Here is a 21,446-nt window from a genome sequence, read left to right on the forward strand (position 1 = left end):
GGGCGTGGGCGCAGTGCGTGGGCGTCGAAACACCCTGATCCTCGTGGTTTGCGGGTGTGGCGGGTGCGAGACTGCACCCACGGACTGCACCCACGGCCTACTAGGCTTGCGCGCAGCGGCGGATCTGCTCTTAACTCAGGAACAGGAAGGGCCTTTATATGCTGGTGAGCGCGTGCTTGGGCGGTGGCTCTGCCTTGAGGGGCGTTTCCGGAGCTCCTTTGGCTGGGCTCTCGGCACATGGGGTGGGAACTCACAGTGCTTGGTCTGGCAGCCAGCGGATGAACAGTGCTTCTCTACCCAGAGAATGTGAGCGGCTGTTAGGAAGTGAAATTTTCGCGGTACAGAATGGGGTGACCAGCAGAGCAGAGGGGAAAGTTCTGCAAAGCAGAGCTGAGAAAGTTCTGCAAAGAGGGAATGGCATGTGCAAAGGCCCAGAGGTTGAAGGAAGGCCAGAACTTTGTGAGTCTGAGGAACTTACCTGCTCTTAATAGGTTTGTCTCCCGACCTGGCAGCCTTATCTTCCCGGCATTAGCACTCGCTTGCTGCTACCAGCCAGTCAGCATATTGTGTCTTCAGGCCTCTGTGGACCCCAGCCTTCCAATCAGTCCCTGTCCAGGGACTTTGGATGGGAAGATTGGAAAGGAAATTGCCTTTTGAGGTTGAGGTTGCTGAGACATGATGATGGAGTGTGTGGCCTGCCTGATACCTGGTACTAGTCTTTATGTCACACAAGTTTTTTGTTTTGTTTTTTAGAGACGGACTGTGTACCTCACGCTGGACTCAAACTCCAAGCGATCCTCCTGCCTCAGCCTCCTGAGTGCTGGGACTACAGGCATGCACCACCCCGCCCTGCTTGTGTCACAGTCTTTTTACATGAAGGTTACATTTATGTTATGACGACAAACCCTGAGGGTTACTGTTTCCAATCGTACACCTGAAGTCTCCGGGGTTTGGAGAGGTGCAGCAATTTGGTGTGCCCAGCAACCTCAATTTTCTTTACTCAAGAAATTGTAGCAAAGGAGGGAAGTTTTGTTGAGCAGTGACCCTTGTCTCCTCCATCTGTCTCTCACTGCTCAGGAAGAGGTTTTAACCAGAGAAGGGAGATCTCCTTGGATACTGGGGTTTGAGCCCTGTCAGCTGCAGATCCTGGGACATGGGCAAGGAGCCTGAGGGCCAGAGGGTATCAAAATAGACTCCACCTCCCTGTGATCCGGTTTCAGGCAGAAAGATGAGAAGGCTGCTTGTGTACAGCTCTTCACATGAGTCCAGGGATGAACACTGTCCAGGTGGTTGTTGCACAGTTATGCCCTGGCAGCCACCATTCTACTTCTTGTTTCTGTGGATTTACTTATTCAGGATATTGCATACAAAATGTGCCCTTTTGCGTCAGGCTGCTTTCTCTTAGCATACTATTTCTGAGATTCACCCATGGGTTTGCATATATTGGTACTGCATTCCTTTATATGGTAGAATGGTACTCCATTGAATGCACAGTCTGTACCACAATGTGTGTGTTCATCTATTGATGGACATGGTTAATTTCTACCTTCTGGCTCTTGTGATAGTGCTGTTGTGAACACTGGATGCTTTTGACTCAACAATTCCTTACTAGGAATGGATCCTACCAATATGTGCACACACAAAAAACTAGAAACCAAAACATTGAAAACAATCTAAATGTCCATCCCTGGGGCCTAATTATATAAAGTCCATGCATTTGCAGAGAGACTAACAAAGAGCAAGGCAGCTTATCATGGATTCATACAGACACTCAGAGGGCTGCTGCAGTGGCACTGCACCTACCTGACAAGCACAAGGTCCTGAGTTTGATCCCCGGTACCAAAAAAAAAAAATCACTCAGAGGGATCTTATATGAAATATATAGCTGCAAGATATAGCCTAGATTATTATGTGTGTAATGTGCAAGAAGAGATTTTACACACAAGCATGTATGTATGATTTTTTTTAGCTTGAATTTGCACAGAATACCCTTGACATCTCTGGAAGGAGCCCTAAGAAGTTGGTAATACTGGGTGTCCCTAGTAAGAGGAACTGGCTAGCTAGGCAATGGGTGGCAGGGGAGACTTACTGCTAAATTATACTTTTATACCTTTTGAATTTTGAGTCATATGAAAATATTAAGTTAAACCCAAGCCAGGCATGGTGGCGTACACCTGTAATTCAGCACTCAGCACTCAGGAGGCTGAGGTAGAGGATGGCTGTGAGTTTGAGGCCAGCCTGGACTATATAGCTAGATCCTGTCTAAAAACAAAACACCTTTGTTAGAGAACAGATATGTAGAACAGATATGTATCAAAGCCATTTTCATTGTAAATTTAAAACTATAAAATAAAACCTTTTTTCTTTTTCTTGGCCTGCTTGTCCCTGGCCTTCAGCAGTGGCCCCCCACCCCCACACTGGTGGAGTTCACTGGTGAGAAGCTTCTGGCCAGAAGGGAGCAGGCTTGGTTCACTGGAGCATTTGGGAGAAGGGTATTGCTGGGGGGAGAAGGGTGTCACTGGGGAGTGAGGGGTTGTATGGCTCCTGAGAGGGTACAGTTTAAGAATAAAGGCTGGGCCTGATGGCTTATGCCTGTAATCCTAGCACTTGGGAGGCTGAGGCAGGAGGAATGCCATGAGTTCAAGGCCAGCTTGGGCTACCTAGTGAGTTCAAGTCTAGCCTGAACTATATAGTGAGACCCTGTCTCTAAATAGGAATAAAGAAAAATCCACCCCCAGAGAATCTCAACTGCAATTTCAAGTACCAGAGAGAGAAGCACTTAGAAGTTTCTGGAAAGAGAAATGATAAACACAGGTCAATCTAAAGACTGAGAAGGCAACTGAATGTGGTGACGCATACTTGTAATCCTAGCACTCTGGGAAGCTGAGGCAGGAAGATTGCAAGTTCAAGTCCAGTTTGGGCAATTTAGTGAATTAAAAAGTAAAAAGAACAAATAAGCAAATAAACCCCAGGAGGGCTGGGGACCTAGTTCAGTGCAAAAGCCCTGGGTTCAGTAATTGCCAGTATTGAGGGGGTGGATAAAAGAGGAAAGAGGATGTTGGATTTTAGCCTACGGCTCCTGTGAAAGTGTCTTAGGACTTAAACTGTGTCTAGGTGAGTCCAAGACAGTGGGTTGGGAAAATAGCATTTGATTTGTTTTTTCCAGTTTTAGATTTTTAAAAAAGCCTCTGAGCCATGAACTGGTGGTGATGTGGTTACCTCACATACTGAACTGGGCCTGCCTCACTTTGGGCCCCTGGTCCCTTTCTGTCCCAGTGACTGATCTCAGCTCAGGTGTCCTTTGGGAGACTTTCTGACTGTCCCACCACCTGGATGTGGATCAAGGACTATCTACTGAGACTTTTGCCATGCCACAGGGGGCTCAGTGGGCAGGTGCCTGGCTCTTCTCCAAGCACTGTGCTGTGCCCAGTGTGGGCCTGGCATACACAATAGATCCAGTAAGTTAGACCCCAGGGCAGTCTGGAACTGAATCATTGACGGAGGGCCACTGGGCATACCTTCTACCCAAAGAACCTTCCTCCTTGGGGGAGAGGAACCTCCAGTGGGGCAGGGCTGGATGCTTGGAGGAAGTGGGGCCTGTTGAACATGGGCCTAGGCTTAGCAGTGCAGATGAAGGGAGGGATTCTTCCTCTATCCACCCTAGGGGCACAGGCTGTCCCAGGCTTTTGGGCCTTAGGAACTTCCAGTAGGCTTCCTGGAGAAGGAAGGGGAAGAGAAATCTGGTGGTGGTTGTGGGGAGGTTTTAGTCAGCTGCACTGTCATAACGGGAAGAGAGAACAGCATACCCTGGGCATTGGAGACTTCCCCTCTGTGGGCCTCAGAGTCCTAGGTCTGAGAGTGAAACAGCAGCCTTACCCACCAGTTGGTTTTAATTGACAGATGAGTGACCATGTGCTTTTTTTTTTTTTTTTTTTTTGGTACCGGGGATTGAACTCCGGACCTTGTGCTTGCCAGGCAGGCAGTGGAACCACTGAGCTAAATCCCCGGTCCATGTGCTCTGTTAACACGCAGATGTGATGGGGGCCACTGCTGCTGGCCCCATGGTGACACCTAGCCAGGGGTTAAGAGAATGTAACATCTTGCCCTTAGCCCAGATGGAAGTCTTTGACTCCTCAGTCCCAGGTTTAAACTCTGACCAGCTGCAGTCTTTGGGGGACTATTGACTCTCCTTTAAGTCTTCACAGGTTCTTCTTGTCCATCAGTCACACTCACTGTAGTTAATATTCTGCTGTCTGTCCAGGGAAGACATCTTTGTTGGTGGGAAAGCCGTTTGGGAGATAAGTGCCCCTGGGGTCGCAGCCTGTCTCAGGATGAGGAGGTTAGGATGACCATTAAGCCCCATCCAGGGAGGTTGGGTGGGTGAGGAGAGGGCACATGGGCTCTGACAGCCTGAGCGTGCCAGTCGGACACCTCCCAGGTCACCCTGTCCCCATCTTCCCCTTGGGTAAGGCCCGGCCCAGCAGCAGGAGGAGGCTCTGCCAGCACACACACACCATCCCGCATACAGGGACGTCGGGGACGGAGACTTCCTGCCCCTCCGAGGTTAGTGTCCTACTGGCGCGGGTGAACATAATCCTGCTCAGTGTTGCTTTGCGACACTGGCCAGCGACTTCACCTGTCTGGGCCTCAGTTTTCTTGCGTTTCAAGTGGGTTGATAAGAGCAGTCTCTTCCTGCTATTGTTAGGGAACCCTACAGCACAGGCCGCCCAAAGACCCGGGGCTGGAGGTTGGGGATGGGGTGTCACCGCCCCGCCCCCGCCCCCGCCCCCGCCCAGCCCAGCCTAGCCCAGCCCAGTCCAACCTCAGCCCCGCCCCCGGCCGGCTTCCTCCTCCCCGGGCCCTGCCGCCGCACCATGTCAGCCGGCTGGTTGCGGCGCCGCTTCCTGCCCGGGGGTCCGCTCCCGGCTCCGCGCCCGGCCACGCCGCGCGCCAGTCCCGTGCCCTACCGGCGGCCCCGCTTTCTACGCGGCTCGGGTTCCAGCCCAGCCGCCGACGCCGCGCGCCGCCCGGACGCCCGGCCCGTGCGCAGCCCCGCGCGGGGCCGCACGCTTCCCTGGAACGCAGGCTACGCCGAGTGAGTGCTCCTCCAGGGACGTCCTAGTCCCTGGTCCCTAGTCCCCGGCCTCCGGACCCCACTGAGCCAGCTAGGGCTCTGTGGTGGCCTAGAACATACGCTAAGCTGTAAGCTGAGTGACACCCCCACCCCACCTGTAGATACCCCTTCTCGTCCACCTGAAGACACGACCCTCGACAGCCTCCCCCATCTCACCCGAACTTTTGAGTCACCAACTTTTGAGGAGGTTGGAGGTCGAGAAGGATCTACACTCCTAGGGCTTCCAAGATGAGGCCAGGAGACTAGGTGAAGTCCAGTGCTCTGGACTTTGGAGATACACACCCTGGGCTATGGCCCATGCTCTATGGAACAGGGATTCACATGGAAGTGAAGGGCGCCCCAGATTTCCCCAGGGAGCCCACCCTGTCCCTCAGCCCTGGGTTAGCACTAAGCCACTGAACTTTGGAAACCTACATGGTAGTTGCCCCAGGTGTCAGGGATAGCACCTGGGAGCCGTTGCCCAGCTGGGGTCTTTTGCCTGCAGGGACATAGGTGTGTCCCTGAATGGTCACTGACCATTTCTTGGCCTCAGGATCATCAATGCAGAAAAATCTGAATTCAATGAGGATCAAGCTGCCTGTGGGAAGCTGTGCATCCGGAGATATGAGTTTGGGGCTGAAGAGGACCAAGAGTGGCTGACCCTGTGCACAGAGGAGGTGAGAGGAGCCCAGCCCCAACCTTCTGACAGGCCGAATCCATGACATGGAGGCTGAGGGTTTTTTGTCCTAGTTCAGGCTGGGCCTCGGGAAGCCGGGCAGAGCCTGACACAGAGCCCTTCTGGTGTAGTTCCTTACAGGTCATTACTGGGCACTGTTTGATGGGCATGGCGGTCCTGCAGCGGCCATCCTGGCTGCCAACACCTTGCACTCCTGCCTGCGCCGGCAGCTGGAGGCCGTGGTAGAAGGCATAGTGGCCACTCAGCCCCCTATGCACCTCAGTGGTCACTGTGTCTGCCTCAGTGATCCTCAGTTTGTGGAGGAAAAGGGCATCAAGACAAAAGACTTGGTGATTGGGGCCCTGGAAAGGGCCTTCCAGGAATGCGTGAGTCTTTGTGGGAAGAAGGGAAGGATTTGGCCCCAGGGACCTGAAGGAATGGGGGTTTCCTACAACTATAGTCACCCCAGATTATTGGACTGAGAAGATAGCTTGGGTTTGTTTGCTGTTGCCATCATTGCTAACCCCACCCACATACCCAGTGCCTGTTATGTTCTAAGTGCTCTTAATCTGCATCTCTTACTGCACACACTTGATTTTTAGTGCAGGAACTGATTTCCTTTCCTGTTTGGAGTAGCACTTCCCTTGTCTAGGCCTCCTGACACAGAGGTTTGGGAGTTATGACTGGACTTTGGGCTGGATTACAGGCCTGTTGCTTGAAGTGAACTGTAGGGTGGAAGTCAGGGACCGTGGTATGTATGGTGGCAGGACTGGCAGCAGCTAAGACTAAACTGCCTTGGTTTGTTCCAGGATGAGGTGATTGGGCGGGAGCTGGAGGCCTCATGCCAGGTGGGTGGCTGCACAGCCCTGGTGGCTGTATCCTTGCAGGGAAAGCTGTATGTGGCCAATGCTGGAGACAGCAGGTGAGTGAACCTTTGGGGGTGGGCAGGAGAATGCCAGAAGCAGTGGGGACAGTGAAAGGTGGGGAAGATTGGCTGAGCTGTTTGTGTAGTATTTGTATTTGGCATATGTTGAATATGAGGATAGAGAATAGATACCAGAGAGGGCAGGGACCTCAAGTGCCAAGCCAAAGGCCTGAGCCTTCACCCTGCAGGTCCTAAGAATTCAGAGGGCTTTGAGCAAGGAATCAGTATGGCCAGAGTTGGCTTCCGATGGCTGGAGGGCTGGCGGGAAAGAGGAGGTAGTCTCAACCCTTCTTCCACTCAACCCCAACCAGGGCTCTTTTGGTACGGAGAGATGAGATAAGGCCACTGAGCTCTGAGTTCACCCCAGAGACTGAGCGGCAGCGGATCCAGGAGCTGGTAGGTACCCTTGGCAGGGGGAGACTGTGGAGCCCCAATTCCTGGGTCCAAGGGCCACAAGGAGCGTAGAAGGGAATCTGACCTAAGCACAGCCTCCCCACCCCAGGCCTTTGTCTACCCAGAGCTTCTGGCTGGTGAGTTCACCCGACTGGAATTCCCTCGGCGACTGAAAGGGGATGACTTGGGTCAGAAGGTTTTGTTCAGGGATCACCACATGAATGGCTGGTGAGCAGGGTAGGGGTACATGGTGGGAAGGGAGAAGCCTGGGGCAGTCCCCTTCCATCTGGGCAGAGTGGGGACTGTGGGGGTGTGATAGCTGGGCATAGGCAGAGAGGAGGTGGGGTATAGACCTTGGGTGATGCTTGGTCTTTTCCTGATAGGAGCTACAAACGTGTGGAGAAATCAGATCTCAAATACCCACTGATTCACGGACAGGGTAGGCAGGTCAGTGTCTGGCTCACCTCCAAGAACCCTTCTTTAGTTGTTCCCTGAAGGTGGGAGCTCTTTTGTCTCTTACTGGTGGCTACAGCTGATGTCTTGGGGCCTGCTCCCTCATGTTTCTCCCTCAGCCCAGGGCTTCTGAGGGCCATGGTCTATGTTTCCTTGTGTGCTCAATAATGCCATAGCCTAGCACTTGGGCATTTACTGGAGCTGTTCACCATCACCTCACATTTTCCTTGGCCCCAGGCTCGGTTACTGGGAACACTGGCTGTCTCCCGGGGCCTAGGAGACCATCAGCTCAGAGTCCTGGACACCAACATCCAGCTCAAGCCATTCTTGCTCTCTGTCCCACAGGTGAGGGGGCAAGGTAGTCTACTCCAGCTTCCATCTGCCCAGAAAGGGAGTGAGCCTGGTGGGAGTCAGTCAGGGAGTGCTGAAGGATCATTGGGGTTAACTTGCAGGTGACTGTGCTAGATATGGATCAGCTGGAGCTGCAGGAGGATGATGTGGTTGTCATGGCAACAGATGGGCTCTGGGATGTCCTGTCCAATGAGCAGGTGGCACGGCTGGTGCAGAGCTTCCTCCCTGGGAACCGAGATGACCCACACAGGTACTGTAGTTGCTGGGGACTTGCCTAGGCCTTTGTTGGTGCCAGAAGGAACACCAAGTAGTTAGAGTAGAGAAGACAGCACTAACAATGAGCCCCAAACTCAGGGCAGGTAGCCAGGATGAGAGCTGTCTCATGGGAGAGGGGAAGAGTGTGATGTAGGTCCCTCCCAAAGATCTTTTGGTTTGGATTCCTGTGGTCCAGTTGTGGCCCTCCCAGGCTTGGTGCTTGCTGGGCTTACAGTTGGGTCTCCCTTGTCCAGTTCTATGCACTGAATGCTCTTAGAGGGCTGACTTTGCCATTTGCTCAGCCCCAAGCTACATCTACAGGATAATCTTCACAGGTTCTCGGAGTTGGCCCAAATGCTGATACGAAGCACGCAGGGGAAGGAAGACAGTCCCACGGGGCAAGGGCAGGTGTCCTACGATGATGTCTCTGTGTTCGTGATTCCCTTGCATAGCCAGGGCCAAGGGGGCAGTGGCCCCTGAGGATTCACACATTACAATGCAGAACCACTCCAGGGCTGGTACAGTCTGGGCATCTAACTCTCCACTGTGGCCAAGAGCAGGCCCTGCTGCCTCATCCCCAGCCACAGCTCAGTGCTCTTGCCTTCCACTCCCACTCACCTATTTCAAGGGGAACATTTGTACTAGGCAGCCAGAGCTGAAAGGCTATTAAGAGCCCAGCCCACCAGGTCCTGCCTTTTACCATAATATCTCTCTGGCAGAGGCACTTTACAACTTAAGAATCTCACAAGGCTCCTCAGACAGGATCCTCAGTAACCCCAAGTATTTTCAGATAGGGACTCCTGGGTTAAGGGTATTGGCCAAAGATGCCATGAGGGATGGGCAGCCTATCTGGATCCAGGGCTCCAATCTATGAATGTCAGGGTGTCCATTCAACAACCCCTAGTCAATGCAGGGTTCCTTGTGAAATGACCATATTGAAGACAGCTCCTGAGATCAGCTCAGGCTCTGCCCCACTGTCCTTTACCACTGTAGGGCACAGGCTCTGGAGCTAAAGCTAGGGCACAGCAAAAAGGGGCAAGATGTCCCAGAGTTGGCTAGGTGGGCAGGACTCCTTACTACCTGGCCTCCTAGTTGATTGCTTCAGCCCTGCCCTAGTCTCATGCCCCAATAATGCCTTTGCTTTGTTGCCCTGTCACCTCCCTATTATTAAATGTTTATATGCAGAACAGCCCTCGTGAATTGTGAATTGCTTGTATAGTATGGATCATGGACACCTTCTGCTATTTGTTACCTTCTAGTGGATTAGTTTTAGCTCCACCTTGCAAGTTTGCATATAATTAGGACCCCAGGTTTTCCCACATAATATCTTCCCTAGTTTTCAGCTTGGGGTGGGGGTGGGGGCTGTTGCCAGGGAACTGAAAAGAGGCTTTTACCACCAGCTGTGAGTTCTGGGCTTGAAGTACTAGAATGCCTTCCTTTTCACTTGCTTTTGAATGCCAATTTGTGTAAAGCTACTAGACTTGGCTGGAGGCAGGTTAGTTAGGGCCCTAGGGGTTGCTGTTTGATGTGTAGCTTAGTTCATCTTTCCCACAAGACTGTTATCATCTAAAACTTACGAAGCTCAGGTGCTCAGAAGTATTTGTTGAATTACAAGACAAGCCATCTTCAGGACCTAGCTTTACCTCTTTCTTGATTTACTCTTAGTTTTATAACAGAGGTAACTTTTATCCGGCAACTCATAGCCCTAGATTGTAACCAGAAAGATCTAAGAGAGCTGATGTAAAACCTGTATCTGACTGAGAGGCTCTCAGACTCCCTTTGCTGCCCATTAATTCATTTTAGATTTAATTATCCAGGGCAGACAGGAAAGGCTAATTCCAACATCAGATTATTTCCCCTTCTCACAAAGCTGTATTCCAGAGCCCAGGACTTCCAGGCCTGAACCTGTCTGTCCTCAGCTGGGCCCTGACAAACTAGCTGGTCTATGAAGCTTTGGCAGCCTCTTATAGGTCTCCTGCCTGCCGTCAGGCAGCCAGTAAATGCTGGAGTGCAAGTGTACAAGCCTGTAGGAGTATGACTTCCTCCTTCCTCAGCACAACCCTCCCCCTCCTACCTGAGCAAAGTGTGGACAACATCCTGTCCTTGCCTCTTGCCCACATCCAGCTTGCCCCACTGCCTGCTGGCCTTTCTTCTAACCCAGCTTTCTGCCTGTTCCTGGTCTTGCTCTCCGCACAAGGCTAAAACACAGGAAGTAGGTGCTGTAGGTCTCCCACCGTAGGCCAAACAGGAGTGGTTGCTCCAAGGGCTGCCATATTGATCTACTTGCTCACATCTTCTATGAACAAAGGCTAAAGGCTGCAGCAGCCTTTGCTGAGGGAGTCTTCCTTCTTGGTACAGTAGTTGGAGCCAGGAAAGCCCATGCATGGCCAACCACACCTAAGCTAGGATGTCTCTACCACCTGTCAAAGTCCCTCTGCAACCTCCAAAGTGGCAGACTTGACTAATGCAGCAGGCCCATTTTTTTTCTTTTAAAATTTTGTATATATATCTATTTTTTTGAGATTGGGGTCTTGCAATATAGCCCAAGTTGCCCTTGAACTTGTCCTGCCTCAGCCTCCCAAGTATTGGGATTGTAGGTATGTGTGACTGTATGTGGCTGGGCCCAAGGTTTTCATCTTCTTTGGTTCAGAGCCAGTTGAGAACCAGGAAGGAGGCAAGTCCTGCGGCTCTGAGGGTGCTGAGCTAGAATTACTCTAGGATCCAGGAATTACCAGCTTACCAGCCAGGCAGTTACCAAGCAACTGGCTAGGCCTTCTGCCAGACCTGGTGCAGAAGACTCAGAGGCTGCCGCAGTCCTTGCTCTCCAGAAACCACAGCCTAACAGGATGACTCATTCCAGTGAAGCTGCCAAACTTATCAAGGGTTCAGGTAAACAGTAGGGATGTAAGGTAGACTGAGATTTGTGCCAGGTAAGTCTCTGAAGATCAAGAGTGATTCAAGCTTGCCTTTTACCAGTCACTCATTTCTGGCTCTATGGATGCTTATTGGAGCCTAAGGTTGAGGGATGGGTCTGGGGCCCATAGGCCCTAGTTAGCAAGGGGGCCCAACAATCCATTCACACAGCATTACAGGGGCCCCATGTGAGCCAGAACAGTGCAGCCCATCCCTCCCGTCTGGAAACCAAACAAACAATGCTACAGAAACTCAATGGAAAAAGCTGAAGCCAGAAAATTCTGTTTAAGACTGGTAACATGGAAAAAATGTTTATGTTAAGTACAAAAGGGACATAAAATCGTATGTACAGTAGAGTAACAACTATGTAAACACACCAAAAAAAATCTATGCACAGAAATGTCTATAGGAACATTTAACACCAAAGATCAACGGTGCTATTAGCATTTGGGTAGCAAACTGATAGTTTAAAATTCTGAAATTTTCTTTAATAACCAATAATTATGATTGCAACAGGGAATATTTTTAAAATACCCCACTGGCTGGTGTTTTAGCATTGTAATATCACTGTCACATATAAAGCAGTGGCTTTGGCCTTGAGTTTTCAGAAGGTGATAAGCAGCCCCTCCCCACTAAGAGCTTAAGCACCTCTGGCTGCTATTGATACATCCCTACAGCTAGGCTCTCAGCCCTTCTCTCTTATCTTCATCACCCCATTGCCTCAGGTCACTTCCAGCTGCATCTTTTCCCTTTTTACAGCAATTCTGGAGCCAGCTCTACTGCTACAGGGCCCACAAGTAGAGGCTGTGAGGTGCCATATTTTCAAAGGTGCCTCAGCTTTGGACACAGGACCTCAAATACATATTATTCCTGTTGCTGGGCAAGTTATTCTGTAGTTACAGATATGTAAGTTATGCAGTCTTTCTTGCTGACCCAGTTTCAAGCCTTCTGGCTGTTAGTCCTAACATGAATTTTCTACCTTGAAAAGCAGGGGTGGGCAGTAATAGCTCAGATCATTTAGTTCCTAAAATCTCTATACTCTGGGAATGGAGAACTACAGAGGGGTGGCATGGTGGCAGTTGCAGATTTTTTCTACTTTTGGGAAGGGTGTATACCCTTGCTCTTTCAGTTTAAGTAACAAGCCAGAAAGTAATTGCTTTAAACAAATAGTGCTAATGATTCATACCTTTTGCCTGCTGAACAGAAGCAGTGATAGCTTGATTTACCCCCAGCAGCTGTAAACCTCTGGGAAAGTCAGAACCTTGTTGGGCTGATTTCTGAATCTGCAGGGAGTGTTGCCTATATAAATGTTTGGTTGGGAGCTTAGTAAGATGCTATTTCCTTTGCTCCAAGATGGCCACGCAGGGGAAGAAAAGGCAATGGCCTATCTGTAGTTCATCTCAACCTGGGCCTAGTTAGAGCCCCTTCTCAAGAGGAAGCAAGAAAAAGCAAGAAAGAAGACATGCCAGGTAAAGTGGGAGTGACCTGTAAGTGGCAAAGTAGCCCCAGACAAACTGAAAATACTTAAGTTCCAGCATCCTGTCCACAAATGCTGCAAGCCAGGCACAGAAGCCATGCAAAAATGACTGTCACACATACATACGTAAGCGCAGAGCATCACCAGGCAAGAAAGAGTAATACTGTAGAAAGGGCTCCAAAGTGTGGCTTGAAGAACACAAGTCATCCCAAGACCCTCACTTAGCTGCCATGGAAACATCAAACACTAGAAGCTTTGTTTCTTTTAGTCTTCCAAAGGGAAAAAAGTAATAGGGAAGACTAACACTTGTGGCAAACACTATTAGCAAGGATGCAGTCTTTCTCCTGGGGTGCAGAACTCTATCTCCTGCAGAACTTTGAGAAACTACAGACAAGATAGATATGCATATACAAGTATATGCATATATGTATACACAAATATATTTAAATGGAGGTGCACACACTGTGCTAGAATACAAACAAATCAAAGCTCATATATAAAAAGGCTATAACATATAACACAGGCCTAGAACCAGCTCTTGGGTGGGAGCTGGGGAAAGGAGGGGGTATGAGGAGTGTCATTTGGAGACTATGTACACAATTTGTGATGGGCAGGGAAGGAAGGCATCAGTGTAAACTCACTCCACAATACTGGCCCACAGGAGAGTGATGCATGTCAAGTACAAAAATAGAACCCTACCTTTTGTACAAACCAAGCTTGGTAGGCACCCAGGATGACTCTGGGTTTGTCTTGATGGGAGGGGGGGCTACACCGGCTGCTGGTAAACCTTTCAACTCTAGGAACTCACCTATTAACTCCCTTCCCTCCTTTTTAGGCTCTTGGGCCTTTTCCTACCCAACACCAGAGCCTGAGGCCTGCCCAGAGAACTCATCCTCATAGGGCTAAATGCATGGGTTCCTGACAAGCAAGGTTTTATAGTATCTGTCTCTCTCTCTCTGACCCCAAGGTATATGAAGACTTACTTCTGTAAATGTTTGGCACCTAAGAAATATGATGACTGTGGAATAATGCCACAAGTACACAGGGAGACCCAGTAACAAGACATGCAGGAAGTGGGCAAGGGGCAATGAGTTTCCCTAGCATCTCAAAATCAAACTTCGGCTTCCCATGCATTTATAGGGGTGGGAGAAAGGATGTGCAGAACTGACAACTTCACTGGCTCCTCGCAGCAAATACATTCAAAATTGAAGGTGCCTTGAGTGTTTCACAATAACCTAATTACAAGTCTGGTCACTCCTCTGGGGGAGCTTGGTGCAGTGACAGTTGCAAAGGCCAAATCCCAAATGAATCTGTGGCACCACAGTCCTTCTGAAGAAGCTCAGCAAAGTAATTTCCTTTTGAGTAGATGTACAGCACATCCAGGGGAAGGCCATGTGAAAGGATGTTCTCCAGCCCAGTCAAAAGATTCAATCTGTTATCTCAGTCCCCTCTGAGTTTTTCCTGCTGGGCACCCTCACTATTTAGAATTAGCCAAACAGCATTAGAGTCAGTCATCAATGGTGGGCAACCAGAAGGCCTGGAAGGAAAATATAAGTAGACTTTAAAAAGCCAAGCATCTTCTCACTATGGAGAGTTCTTCATTATCCCACCCCATAGCACTGAGGTGCCCAACCCCAGCTTTGGAGGAGTTAAGGACAGGTAGCCCTCCCTCTGACCAACCCTGACAGGCCACCCCCCAACCCTGGGAGCATGCTGGTTCTGTTTCCCTTTACCATTCACTGTCTACTTGTGTGCCATAGTGGTCTAATGTCATAAGGAAAAAAGTCCTGTTGGGTCTACGTAAGCTGGCGTCACTGTTCATCTACCAGGTAACCTCAGATACTCTCTCCTGCCTGAGCTGAAAACAAAACCAAAAAAACCAAGAGGGACTGGATTGATTTGCTGTACTTTTTTTCTGACATTTTGATTAAAAAAAAGGGGGGGGGGGATGTCTGAGGATATAGTTCAGTACTACAGCCCTTGTCTATCAAGCATGAAGGCTCTGGGTTTCATACCTAGCACTATGAAAACAAAAAAATCCATGAAAATATAATTTTTTTTTTAAAAAAAGGGCTGGAGGTGTAGCTCAGTGGTAAAGTCCCTGGTTTCAACCACAAGCATGGGGTAGAGGAGTGGGGATAGGGAGGGCAGTGTGCTCTGGGTAAGGCAGTAATAAAATGCTCATTCCCAAATACCCACATAGATTTAGAAGACCCCAAGAGGAAACCAGAGGCTGAAACTCACTGATCTTTCCTTCTGCTAGTATTATCTAGGAAGAGACAAGGGTATGGAGTTAATTCTAAGTAGTGAGTCATTATCAACTGTAAGATTTCTGAGGAATTCAATATAAAACAAGAGAAATGGAAAACTGAAAGGATGCAGTCACAAAAGATGGGTTCAGAGTATTTTAAGGAGCAAAATCACTGTCAAGCACAGTTTAGGTAGTATGGCCTAAAACCAAAGCAAAAACTGGCTTGCAATCTCTTGGGAGCTCAGTAATGATCCTAGATCTTAAGAAGGATAATGTGGGCTGGGGATTTAGCTCAGTGGTTCTGCCGCCTGCCTCGCAAGTGCAAGGACCCAAGCTCAATCCCCTGGTACCAAAAAAAAAAAAAAAAAAAAAAAGATAATGAAAGCAGAGATCACATGATGGAAAGTGAAATGGGAAACCACAGTTGAAAAACATGAACTTGGGTACTTTTGCCTATGCCGAACAGCTTGTTGTGCTCATTGAGGTACCCCCACTGGAGAGCCCCTATGTGGAAGATAACCTCTCATCGTTCACATACCATGTTGGAACATGCGCTGGCAAATGTCATGAACTTGGGGTTGAACTGCAAACAGGTAATGGGGCCTGTGTGTTTACCATCCAATACAGCTACTTTTATACCACTCTCACCATTCCAAACATGGATCTTGCCATCTTCTGAACCTAAAGAGAATGATGAAAGAAAATGTAGTAACTCAAAACACAATACAACAACAACTGAGAGACATGAATTGAAACCAGGAAAGACGCCAAAATTCAGGACCTAATCCTCTGCAGAAATTAAAAGGGAGGAGTGATAGTCCCTGGTTGTTCATGGACAAGTCATTTCCCCTCTAATTTTATTTTTCTCATCCAAAAGAGGAGCTGAGTCCGGGGATTTAGCTCAGTGGTTCTGGCGCCTGCTGCACAAGCGGTAAGGTACCCAGTTCGATCCCCAGTAACAAAAAAAAAAAAAGATAGGCCAAAAGAGGAGCTGAATACCATTCGTGTACCAACATCTAGTGACTAAGACAACTGAATAGAGGGCTATACCAGGAAGTTAGCAATACTATAAGGTAGTGCTTTTAGAGCTTAACACTCATGCTGGCCCAAGGAAGACCAATATGGATGCAAGTTCCAATGAAGGCAGGAGCGTTCAAAACTGTTACAAGCTAGGCATGGTGATGTGTGCCTATAATCCCAGCACTCTGGGAGGCTGAGGCAGGAGATCACAAGTTCAAGCCCAGGCTGGGCAACTTAGCAAGACACTGTCTCAAAGGAAAAAATAAAAAAAGGGCTAGGGACGAAGCTCAGTGTGAAGGCCCAGGGTGGGTTTAATTCCCAATACAAAACAAAACCAAACAGCACAAAAGGAAACTATACCTAGCTGGGTGTGATAGTACATACCTATAATCCCAGCACTAGGGAGGCTAAGGCAGGAAGATCACAAATTTGGGCCCAGCCTGGGCAATTAACTTAAGACTCCATCTCAAAATAAAAAGGCCTGGAGTTGTAACTCAATATAAAGGTAGTACAGGCAGAACAATGAGAGCTGAGGAAATCACTCTCCTCCTTAGTCACTTGAGCTCGGGCAGCACCCTACGGACATTTTATATAACCCTAGACCAAAGCACATGCTACCCTTTTTTCTTCTCTTGCTTCTGAGTCTGAAAACCTCATTTGTCTGCATTTTGTGTCAGTGTACCTTTTCTGTTGTCCTGGCACAATGTAGTTATGTGTGACCGTCAATAAATGTAGTTGCTTTTCTTTCACCATTGGGCGTACACTTTGCAATTCTTTGCTTGCCATACACAAAAGCCTGGAATCTGTCAGATCCACCACATGGTAACATTTGGCAAGCGAGCCAGGAGATATGTGAGCCATCAGTAGACCTCATCTGACACTGGCAACCAAAAAGCCCAGCCACAAAGAAAGGTAACTCTTCTTTTGGGGAGACTTTTTCTCTTCTTTTTACAAGCAACTAAGGATGCTTGCTGGGTATATGGGATGAACTCCTGAGACGAATAGCTGATTTGATTGCTGTTTGGAGATGACCAGGTAGCAGAGTGAAAGATTTTTGGCTTCTGCAGGAACCAGGAGGGCTTCTACACACTGGGTGGGTCTGTATTTGTGTGAGCTCCCTTTTACTATTGGTCCTTGCAGCATGGGAATCCCCTTTAAGCAGCTGTGGTTTCTCACGCCTATAGAAATGTGGCTGAGGCAAGCAGAAGCAAGATGGCTAGTTTACACATGGTCTTGGCCCCTGGAGCTGGCTGGGGAGCTGGGATTTAGATGCTTTGGCCTTAATAGAGCCCTCCAGGCCACTTCCTTGATATTTCACTTAGGACTTGGAGGCATGGGCCTAGTCTACCTAATGTTACTGCTTTTCATTGGGGTAGTACCATTAGCAGCAGGCCCTAGACAGTGTGGATTTAGGAAGCTACTGAGATAGCTCCAGTGATGTTTGTGGGGGCTGGTGAGCCATAGGCTCATGCTGAGCAAGTGTTCCTGATGAATTACTTTGCTTTCCCCCTCCCTTGAGGAAATTCTGATTCTCTTATCCCCCTGCCCCCAGACTTTATTCTATAGGAGAATTCAAATTATCTGGCTTTTTGTTAATGCATGGAAACAAAGAGTTGGAAAACAGTGTTTCCTCATGTGGGGAAAAGTCAGAAATTTTTGTGTTCTAAGTTTTCACACTGAGGAGTTACTTTTCTAATGCTAGTCCTTTCCATTTTACTCAGTTTTGCTTCTATCATAACGGTAGCCTCAAATTTATGTCCTTGTGTAAAAAGATGTGTAACCTATGTTTGCTGACTAAATTTTCACCCTATCAAGCCACATCCTGGGGTTACTACTTAATTTATTAGTGGAGATATTACAGAGCATCTCCTGGTGGTTCCCAAGTATTTCAGGCCCAGGATGTGGCCAGCCTGGGCTACATAGTGAGTTCAAGACTGGCCTGAACTACATGGGGAAATCCTGTCACAAACACACACACACAAACAAGAAAATCCAGCTGCTTTTCAGATCTGGCTTGAGAAGCATTACATAAATACATTAATTCAGACCTGGAGTCTAGAGATGGTCAGATTATCCAAGGACAGTATTTTATTAGTTAGTTTCAGATAGTGGAAGAAAGTTCCAGAAACTCCAAAAGGCCCACAAGCAGGTTGTCAACTGATCAATGTGGCTTATTTGGTCTTTTAATAACCATGATGAAGTAGAAGACAAACAAGATCTGAAATAAGGAAAAGAGGCAGGCTAAAGCCATGCTTGCCCTAATGGATAAGGCTCAAGCCCATAACACTAGGGGAAACTGAGGCAACCCAAAGACTGATAGAAGAAAGTCAGAGTGCTTCAAGTACAAGCAACCAGGGTAGTGGGCAAAGGAATGCCCTCTAAAGCCGCCAAACCCTTGGCAATCCTGTCAGAGCATGGGAGAAAACCCTTGGCATTGGAAGAGGGACTTCTCTCATTCCCAGAGAGGGATAAGGTCATTCATCACCATGGTAGACAAGTAAGAATGTCCACACAGCAAATGATGGTGCCTGAGGCAGCCTGCATGGTCCCACATAAACAAGTTCCCATCACCTTACAGGAGCCTTAGATGACTCTACAAGTTGCAGGAAAACAAATTATACTCCTCTGATACTGGGGCAACTTATTCTAGTTTCTTATTTGGGTGAGCTTTCATCCCATTCTAAAGTTGTTGTGGGCCTTGAGGGAGTTAACGGGACAGTTTTCATTAACCCTGCTCTTTAGAAGATTTCCTTTTTCTAAGCTGCCTTTATGGTGATACCAGAGTGCCCCATGCCAGTAACTGGAAGAGATATACTCTCTCTACTCAGGACCACTCAAACATTCAAATCTCTAGTAACCTGTGTCCTAGTTGCTAGGGACCCAATTAGCTTGACTCCATGGGGCCCAATATTTCTGCAAGGAGTTGATCCCCAAACATGGTAGGATGGCCTGAGGAGGACTATCAAGGCGACTCCAGCAGTCATTCAGCTAAAGGACCCCATTCTATATATCTTCACAGAAGACAGTATTACCTTAAAAAAAAAAGCTAGGTGGGGGACAAAGCCCATTATTGGTAAGTTTTGCCACAGGGTTACTGGTGCCACACCAGTTCCCGTGCAATACACCCATTTTACCAACTGTCAAGCTATTGGGACAATGTCACCCAGTACAAGATCTCAGAGCCACCAATGAGGCGGTGCTACCTATTCACCCATTAGTAGCAGATCCATACACTCTTTCAGCAGATTCCAGTAGTCACTGAATGTTCTCTGCCCTTGATCTCAAAGATGCCTTCTCTTCTATTCCTGTGGATCCTAATTCCCAATATTTGTTTGCCTTCAAATGGAAAGACCCTTACACAACCCTTCTAACCATTCTTTTTACTGTAAAGGACAGGCAACAGATAGTTGGATTCACCTTTCCCGGGTAAAAGCCAAGCTGCCTGAGACACACAAAAAAAGAGGGATCACAAACTTTGTACATTTTTCAACCAGTGGGTAACCTCAAGTATCTTTCTGGGGGGTGGGGGGGTTTGAGACAGGGTCTCGCCATATAGTTCAGCACAGCCTTGAACTATAGTGTAGTTTAGGCTGGCCTGAAACTCACAGTGATTCTCCTGCCTCAGCCTCCTAAGTGAAGGGAATAAAGGCTCAAGTTTCTTTTCAAAAAATACCAAAAAACCTATTGAACCAGATAAGTAAACCTACTCTTTGTGGTACACTTGAGGTCCTTGCCCCAAGCTGTAACATGACCCTCTTTTGTTTTTTTTCTGTTTCTCCTAGGACCTTGCTGGATGATTCAAAAACTGCCTTTAATAGAGATAATGAAAATTGATTTGTTTTTTTTTTTGGTACCGGGGATTGAACTCGGGACCTTGCGCTTGCCAGGCAGGCGCCGGAACCACTGAGCTAAATCCCCGGCCTGAAAACTGATTTCTTATACAAAACAAAACCTTGAAACTAATCACATCTTTTTCCTATTATCAATAGCTATCTAAGAACTAGACAGACAGACTAGGTCAGTGGCACAAAGCTATGGCACGTGTGCCACAGTGGGCTGTATCATCGAAAGCTCTAAAATTGAAAGTTCTAAAAGGTTCACCATCATTGGACTAGGCGAACTTGTCCACATTATTGCTATTCTTCAAGACCAAATAGATTCAGTAGCATGGTGGCCATATGACATAATGGGGGACTAGGTCTCCTAACTGCCAAAACAGAGGGATTATGTTTGTTTCTGAAAGAAGAATGTAGTGGGATTGAACTCAGGACCTTGCGCTTTTGAGGCAGGCAGTGGCATCACTGAGCTAAATCCCTGGCCCTTTTTATTTTACTATCTATCTATCATCTATCCATCTATCTATTTAAAGAAGAATGTAGTTTTTATGTTTACCAATCTAAAATAGTAAAAATATAGCACAGGAACTGGCTGGCTGCGCTTCTAAGTTGTGCAAGAACTACGAGTCATGGATGTCCTGGCCAAATATCTGGAATTGGGGAACTTGATTACTACCCTGGACATAGTGTTTATTAATGCTTCTCGTAATCTTATTATTTAGATCTTATAAACTTAATCTCTCGGTCAAATTTATCTCTTTTTTGACAGCCATTAAACTACTGGTGATTGATGGCCTAAGCCCAAGATCAAAGCCCATTTCCATGTTCATGGCTCATAAACAAACCCTCAGAGGGAAAACTCAGGTTCCTTTGAACTCTTAGATGAGACAGGGCAAGACTTCCTCAGTCCCTGCATAGGTAGGGCCAGCACCCCTACTCAGCAGGACGTAGCCATGGAAAATGGTCCTTTCTCCCTCAGTACCTCAAAAAGATTTTGGGGGACCAGGTCTTTCAGGGGGAATAGTACAGGTAGAACAATGGAAGTTGAAGAAACCACTCCCCTTTACCCACTTCAGCTTGGGTAGTACCCCAGGGCCATCCTACCTTACTCACTCCCCTTCACACACTTGTACGTAGGCAGCACCCTAGGAGCTTGCTATATCACCCCAGACCAAAGCACATGCTACCCTTTTTTTTCTTCTCTCACTCCTGAACCCCAAAGCCTGATTTGTCTGCATGGCATGCAGTGTTCTTTTTCTGTCATCCCAGCACCATTTCTCTGTTCGTGACCTTCAATAAACATAGCTGCTTTTATTTTACTATTGCAGGATAGTGGTAACAAAAGTGCTGGGTTTGATCCCCAATACCAACAACAATAACAAATAAAAATAATGCCACCCCCAGACCTATTAAAACAAATAATATCTCAATTTGCTTAGACAAATAATATATGCATATTACCAAAGAAATAACCCTGAAGGAAATGAAAGGAGCTCACCAATCATAATAAACTGAGAGTCTGGAGTAAATGAAGCCTCTAGTGTGACAGCTTTGCTGTTGGCATAACCCTGAAACAGAGCAGAGTAGTTCTCTTGTTACAGAGCCACCAATAAAAAAAATTGCCTAGAAACACCAAACTAGCAAACGTATCTCACTCCTTCCCATGCAGCCCTCTCCATCATGTACAATGCAACTAAGGTTCCAAAAGTGGCTGACAACCTGTACAACCCACTCCCTAACCCCCAACTCCATATGGGAGAGGAGGGGTGCACAAAAATATCTG

The 21,446-nt window shown here is 47.9% G+C and overlaps 2 protein-coding genes across 7 annotated transcripts in view; one reads left to right on the forward strand and one right to left on the reverse strand.

Moving 5' to 3' along the window:
- Window positions 1–28: 28 nt before the first annotated feature.
- Window positions 29–15,186, forward strand: Ppm1m (protein phosphatase, Mg2+/Mn2+ dependent 1M). Of its 4 annotated transcripts, XM_004834210.3 has the most exons (13): window positions 29–164; window positions 754–832; window positions 4,262–4,339; window positions 4,471–4,563; window positions 5,667–5,790; window positions 5,921–6,175; window positions 6,599–6,711; window positions 7,026–7,110; window positions 7,217–7,335; window positions 7,491–7,554; window positions 7,798–7,905; window positions 8,013–8,161; window positions 8,502–15,186. In XM_004834210.3, exons 3-13 carry the CDS (start codon window positions 4,332–4,334, stop codon window positions 8,644–8,646), a joined length of 1,263 nt encoding a protein of 420 aa, XP_004834267.1. In that variant the 5' UTR covers window positions 29–164; window positions 754–832; window positions 4,262–4,331; the 3' UTR covers window positions 8,647–15,186. The 4 variants fall into 4 exon arrangements, with proteins under 4 accessions (XP_004834267.1, XP_021097500.1, XP_021097579.1 ...); XM_004834209.3 differs by lacking the exons at window positions 29–164; window positions 754–832; window positions 4,262–4,339; window positions 4,471–4,563 and adding an exon at window positions 4,852–5,095; XM_021241841.2 differs by lacking the exons at window positions 29–164; window positions 754–832; window positions 4,262–4,339; window positions 4,471–4,563; window positions 7,798–7,905 and adding an exon at window positions 4,849–5,095.
- Wdr82 (WD repeat domain 82) overlaps window positions 11,375–21,446 on the reverse strand; it is a 26,825-nt gene continuing 16,753 nt past the window's right edge. For 2 of the 3 annotated variants that reach the window (XM_004834211.4, XM_087186148.1), the window contains 3 exons: window positions 21,162–21,231; window positions 15,346–15,488; window positions 11,375–14,093 (listed from right to left, as the gene is read on the reverse strand). In XM_004834211.4, coding sequence (XP_004834268.1) covers window positions 14,064–14,093; window positions 15,346–15,488; window positions 21,162–21,231 — 243 coding nt within the window. In that variant the 3' untranslated portion in view covers window positions 11,375–14,063. The other variant, XM_087186149.1, reaches the window with a different exon arrangement.

The sequence above is a fragment of the Heterocephalus glaber genome, unplaced genomic scaffold (genome assembly GCF_053883595.1).
Source record: "Heterocephalus glaber isolate CG9 unplaced genomic scaffold, H.glaber_assembly_v1.0 deba00001504, whole genome shotgun sequence".
NCBI lineage: Eukaryota > Metazoa > Chordata > Mammalia > Rodentia > Bathyergidae > Heterocephalus > Heterocephalus glaber.